This window comes from Cibotium barometz, chromosome 33 (genome assembly GCF_041138505.1).
Source record: "Cibotium barometz isolate CiBa-2024 chromosome 33, ASM4113850v1, whole genome shotgun sequence".
NCBI classification, from domain to species: Eukaryota; Viridiplantae; Streptophyta; class Polypodiopsida; order Cyatheales; family Cibotiaceae; genus Cibotium; species Cibotium barometz.
In genome coordinates, this window is record NC_141078.1 from 43,399,778 (window position 1) to 43,406,471 (window position 6,694).

Sequence of the window (6,694 nt, forward strand, 5' to 3'; positions counted from 1 at the left end):
CTATGACCTATTCTATATTCAAATGATGCTTCTCATGAAGCAATTCTCTAATCTAAAAGTAATTTCTATGCTTGATAAATTAGAGGCCAAAGAAGTGGCTTTTTAATGCTTTTATGATATATAATTTATGAAAAATTTAGGAATCAATTCCATAATTGGATAGTGATCCAATTAATGGTTATTCTATCATATGATATTACTAATCTTTATGCTTTCAAAAATTTTAAGAATTATCAGTAATAGTAGCGGAGCTATGGTAAAATTTTTAAAAAATTAACATATAAATCATTTTTATTCATAATATGAAAAGAGGACATCCTACCATATTCTAGGATTAATCATCCTAGATTAATTGAACGATTCTCATTATAATCATGGAAAATTTAATTTTTATGTTTATGCATAAATAGTTAATTAGAAAAAAGAGAAATTTCTAGTAATCCATTTTTATGTTAAAAGAGTAATCCCCATGACAATGGAAATCCATGTATTCCAATGAAGTAAGAGAAAAATTGTGATGCTAAGATAATGTATATTTTATTTATAAATTAAAGAAGGATTTTAGTTAAATTTATCTTTTTGCATAGATAAGTTTAAATGATGAAAGAGGAATTTTCACCATATTGGAATTCAAATATTTAAATGAGAAAAGTGTAATTTCTAGTGTAAAGGAATTAATGGAGATTTTATTTAAATTTTAAGAGAAAATTTTAGTTAAATTTATCTTTTTGCATAGATAAATTTAAATGATGAAAGAGGAATCCCCACCATATTGGAATTCAAATATTTAAATGGGAAAAGTGTAATTCCTAGTATAAAGGAATTAATGGAGATTTTTTTTTTAAATTTTAAGAGAAAATTTTAGTTAAATTTATCTTTTTGCATAGATAAATTTAAATAATGAAAGAGGAATCCCCACCATATTGGAATTCAAATATTTAAATGAGAAAAGTGTAATTTTTAGCATATTGAAATTAATGAGTATTTTATTTAAATTCAAAGATGAATTTTAGATAAATTTATTTTATCTATGAGAAATATTTAAATTTTAAAAGAGAAATTCCTATAACATTTGAAATTCCATCATTTAGATGGGAAAAGAGAAATTCCTAGCATATTGAAATAATGGATATTTTATTTTAGATGAATTTATTTTATGAGAAATATTTGATGATAAAAGAGGAATTTCCATGACATTGAATGCAAATAATTAAATGCAAAGAGGAATTTTCATGGTAATTGAGATCCAAGAAATTCAATGCGAAGAAGAGGAATTTTTAGTATATTTCAATTTATGATTATTTATCAAAAGTGGAAATATGGGTAAATCTGATTTCTGCAAATCCCATGAATTCTTTTATTCAAAAGATGAATATTGAATATAATTCAATTGAGGAATTGAGAAGGAATATAAAAATAGTCGTTCGAGAAAAGGAACCTTTAATTAGGCCAAGTAATTGGTAGAAATTTAGAAAAAGGTCCCATTATCGGTATCAACCTAGAAAAAGCTATTAAATAGAAATAGCATGTGAATGGATGAGATAAGGTGAAAATAGGATGCGATAAGATGTATATGGGATGTGATAGAATGTGAATGGATGTGATAAGATATATATGGGATGTGATAGGATGTGATAAGATGAAAATAGGATATGATAAGATGTGATGTAATGAGAATGAATGTGGATGTGTATGTGGAAGAATGAATGTGGATGTGTATGCGAAAGAATGAATGTGGATGTGTATGTGGAAGAATGGATGTGGATGTATATATGGAAGAATGAATGTGGATGTGTATGTGGAAGAATGGATATGGATGTGTATGTGGAAGAATGGATGTGGATGTGTGTGTGAAAAGATGTGATGTCGATGTGAGTGAATGAATGAGATGTGATGTGATGTGAATCGGGATGTGAATGAATGAGATGCGATGTCATGCGAATCGAATGTAAATGTATGATATGGGATGTGAATGGATGAGATGTGATGTGATCTGAATTGGGATAAGAATGAATGAGATGAGATGTGATGTAAATTAAGATAGATGTAAAATGAATGAGGTGTGATGGGATGTGAATATGGGTTGATGCGAGTGGATGAGATGTGCTAAGAATAAATGAGGAAAGATGTGATGAGATGGAAAATGATGTGATTGGATGGGAATGGGTATACATATAAATTGGATATGGATTAAGTAATGTGGACGGATGTGGAACAATGTGAAAGACAAGAGTTCATTATAGGAACTGTATTTATGACCTGTTTTTAAATGAGTGTTTTATGTCAAAAATGCGAAGTATTTTGATCGTCTTGTGAATGAGGTTGTGGGGGAGACCTAACTGATAAAGTTGCAACAGCTGACGGAGAGTCAACAGAGGACGTCTCGCGTAGCAAGGTCAGTCGAGGTCTTGACCAGCCTCGGTTCGATTTAAATGGTGAGCTTCCGGTGCGGTGGATGAGGGACCAAGGAAGCGGCCTATGAGTGAAGTGCTAGGTGACCTGCGAAGGATCCTAGAGAGTGGTGACCATACGGTGCTCGGGCTTTGGGTTGTCGAAGATACCTGCACGTGCGTCGGAGAAGATATTGGAACAAGGAGTAAGAGTTGTTTTTGAAACCGGGCATGGATCTGGTTGAACTATCGAAAAGGCCCCTGAGTGGACAGGTGGTGAGCGTTCTGGTTGCCAATGATGCCATAGATACACCGATGAAGAAATGATTTGGAAATTAGGATTCAATCGGATATTTTGGAGGATTATGATCAGTGGAGTCGTGACACTATGGTTTCATTAAATGATTGTTTTAAAGATAGTTAAATCTGTGAAAAAGGTAATTTCATATTGGGTGTGTAAGTGGTGTGCCTGGCGTTAAAATTTGCATGAATATCCGGCTAGGGGACAAAACCTAACCAAATTCTTAATTGGATCCTATCACTACAGTGGTTGGCTAACCCATGGGACTGGATGGGGTTAGGCTAGACTGATGGATCCGTAAAGTGAGACTCAATTCTGTTATAGTACAATAGATGGAGTAAATCCTGGATAGTAATTGTTCTATAGAAAAAGAATCATCGGCTATGCTTGTCAATGGAGAAAAAAGCGTTGGTTTCTATGATCTAAGTACAAGTTTCGTCCTTGATCTGACCAAGTGACACTCAGGTTCGGTCGCATCAACTTGGTCAGTAATGACCCTAACTACATTAGAGTACAAATATCTTGGAAGAATCGCCCGTGCTTTCTGATAGAGAAAAGTTTTTTCGGGTTTGATTTTTGAAGAACCAAGGGATTAGTCTCTTGTCCGGGTATTATTCGTGGGCGAGGCCCCGAGTGAGGGATCCTGTCCCACGCGCAAGTGCTACTTCCGCTGCTAGCACCCCCGAATCCGTTACGCTGGAGGGGTTAGGGATCTTTCACTTAAAGTTTTGTAATTTGTTGAGAAAAATATTAATTTTTTTTAAGTTGGTTTCAAGTGACACAACTTCAATATTTGACTTCTATTATAAGATCTTAAAGGTGATTTTTGCTCTTCCATTGGGCAATCATCCAAATCCACAATGTTGATGGCTTCAAAGATACAATGGCACTCACAAGAGGAGGCAAGCGAAATTCTAAACTATGTACACCAAGCTCTGCTGTGGGTTTTACACTGAAGCTTTGGAACACACCATAGACGACTAACAGAACGGCTCGTCTAAGAAGCTACGACCCTCGTCGGCAGCGATTGCCATTGCAAGGGGTGGTTCCCACGAAGGATCCCAAACTACGGGCATAGAAACAGCCATTCGCAGAAACTCCTGGGGGCTTGCTTTGGGCTTTTCAAAGTGGCGCTGCAGAGCGCTCCTTGCCTCGCAGCTCACAAGCCTGCAAGAATACACGCACATTAACGATAACCTTACGCGAACGCATGCACAGCTGCGATCGACGATAACGTCCAACCATACCGAGCACTTCTAAGGTGCAAGTCCATATAATTTGGAGAGAGCCAATGCGTCGTCGTCTTCTTCGACCCGTCTCCATAGTCGACGACAATGGGCACTTCATTGATCTGCGCCATATTTAAACGCATAAGTATACGCCTGGTTTAGGAAATATCAGCTAATAAAACACTAGAATTGCAGGACCCAAAACACTAGAATTGCAGGACCCATACCTGCTGTTCTAAGAATCTGAGCGGAGAGGAGCCATGCAGGGCGCTGTTGTGAGAGTTGAAGTGCTCGAAGTAGCCAAGAGGAGAGCTGGTTGAATCCATACGAAGCAGCAGAGCCATGCAAGCAAGCAGCACTGGGTTACAAGCTCAGGAGCAAAGCGCTTGTCTGCAATTACTGAAGTAGATAGAGCGCACAGAAGCTACAGGATACAAGGCGTGTTGGAAATGAATACAGTGCAATCGCAGCTTGTGGTGGTGAGAGAGTGCATGTGGGGACACACACACTCTTTGCTTAGTCAGCGCCACAATCTAAAGCAAAGCTGGTAGGATAGACCACTTGGCTTCTAGTGCCGGCCACCTGTCATCGAAACAATCTAGCCACTTGGCTTTCCTCTACACATACACTACACGTAAAGAGGATAAGTGTGGGGCATGGACATGCATGATTTCCCCAACTCATGACCCTTAGAATGTGCACTCACACATGGGCCCATCGCACATTGGTGACTAGGGGTGGGGGGGACACGCTCACACTCCCCTCTCTTCCTTCAGAGAGAACCACTTGACATACCATCAATAGATTTAAATGAAAAAAAGAAGAAATTAATATATGTTATTATAATTCAAAAGCACACTATAAAACTATCATGAAATAATTTAATTGCCTATAGTAACTATCTACCCTTCTCGAGTTCAAGTCCCACCGTTGGTCGTATATGCCCTTGTGTTACATTCTACCGACGTTAATACCTCTCTCTCTCTCTCTCTCTCTCTCTCTCTCTCTCTCTCAATATCTCCTCATGGAAACAAGCTAGCCACTTGGCTCTCCTCCACATAATCATAATACAATCCACCTATTGGGATAAGTGTGGAGGGTATGGATTTTGGACATGTATGATTTCCCCAACTCATGGTTGGAATGAGGCCCTTTAGACACATCCATCATTTTCTTTTTAAGTTTACCCATTCTATGCCATTGGGCATGTGTTATTAACCAAGTTTTAAATAACATTGTAACGTAGCCGAGCATGCTTTACACACATCCAGATGCTCTCAAGAAAAAGTGGGACAGTAAGACCCTCTCAAGAAAGAGTGGGACAATGGGACCCTCTTTTTAAAAAGGGGGCTTTGTGTTTAATGGTCCTTTTTAGCATGTCCATCCATGTCCAGTGTCAATTTTTGGCTGCCCAAGAATACCGTTTTGATGGGCTCTAGGTGGAATCATCCTCGTCAGCATGGACAAGGAGCATAGGCTTTTTTCTATGTGTAAAAGGGTGAGTGCCCAAGATATGAATTTGAGTCTTTTGATTGACTATTCAAACAAAAAATTTGGGCAATCCTCAATATGTGTAAAGGGCTTAGTTCTAGTGGCCCACCCATGGGCACCCATGGGCAACAAGAATATGCACTTTTAGCACGACAACACATGGCACATTGGTGTGTGCATGCAACGATTCATAATAAGTCTAGGTGGGTGTAAGCACATTCAAGGTTAGCATATTTTTAGGTGGGGGTTGAACTAGCATAAGTTTATTAGAGATGTAATATCAAAAGTAGCCATGTAGCACAATGATGACCCAGAGAGGGTGGCTGTATGCGAGAAATACAAGGATGCTCATTGCTCTGAGGTATGATCCTTCCTCTCCAAAAGTTGATTTGGGAGATATGGTCAGGAAACGCAGCGCAAGCAGAGCGCTTTGCTGGTAGGAAGAGACCAGTTAGGTCGTCTGCCAAGGGGGATCCCTTGTATCCACCCAAGAGACGCAGTCGAACGACCTAGTTAGACGACGAACCCACGAGCGACCCTAGGTCAGACATGAAGCCAAACAGGCAATCGCATGTGGCAAGAAGACAAACAAGGCAGAAAACGAAGGTAAAAGAAGAACAACATAACCAACAGGTAGTAGAAGTATCAAACAAGGAAGAAGCCTGTGTATCACCAATGAAAAATGAAGCTATGGCAGCCACGAAGGTCCATGTGAAATCAGAGAAGTTGAGGGAAAATGCAAGTAGTGTGTCTGACCTGCTATGTAACCATTTGTGTCACTTGTCTTTTTCAGCACATGTTTTATATTTTTTATGTTTTTGTAGTGCTATGGAAAGCACCGAAGGTGGCCTACGCACCTCATAAGGTATTTTGTTTGACCAAGGCGAACTTCCATGTCAACCATGGCTTGGATATTGATGGTGGTGTGATGATCCAAGGAACTTGAAAGAGTCATAGGGCATGCTATTGTAGATAGCCTCATAGGTTTCTAGAGTAATTTTGAGCTTATTTCTTTTCTGCTGTATACGCTCCATGGATATTTTGATACAACATACAAGATGTTACAATATGTGGAGGGGAGGCATATTAGCAAGGAGAAAAAAGGTTTAGACATTTGTCTACTAGAAATACAGCCCCTTTATTACATATGATTGTTTAGGAATACTATTCTCCCATTCATCCACATAGTCTTCCTTGGCCTCCTCTTTCTCCACAATACATTTGATGAGGTAAAAGTTAGTTGACTCTATATCGGTTGCAGACTCTGGTTTCACTGCAAACAT

The 6,694-nt window shown here is 38.5% G+C and overlaps 1 protein-coding gene across 1 annotated transcript; it reads right to left on the bottom strand.

Moving 5' to 3' along the window:
* Positions 1 to 3,528: 3,528 nt before the first annotated feature.
* LOC147619605 (uncharacterized) lies at positions 3,529 to 4,405 on the bottom strand. Its single transcript, XM_086773586.1, has 3 exons — positions 4,148 to 4,405; positions 3,939 to 4,042; positions 3,529 to 3,858 (listed from the first exon to the last, which is right to left on the bottom strand). Exons 1-3 carry the CDS (start codon positions 4,262 to 4,264, stop codon positions 3,672 to 3,674), a joined length of 408 nt encoding a protein of 135 aa, XP_086629712.1. The 5' UTR covers positions 4,265 to 4,405; the 3' UTR covers positions 3,529 to 3,671.
* Positions 4,406 to 6,694: the final 2,289 nt, after the last annotated feature.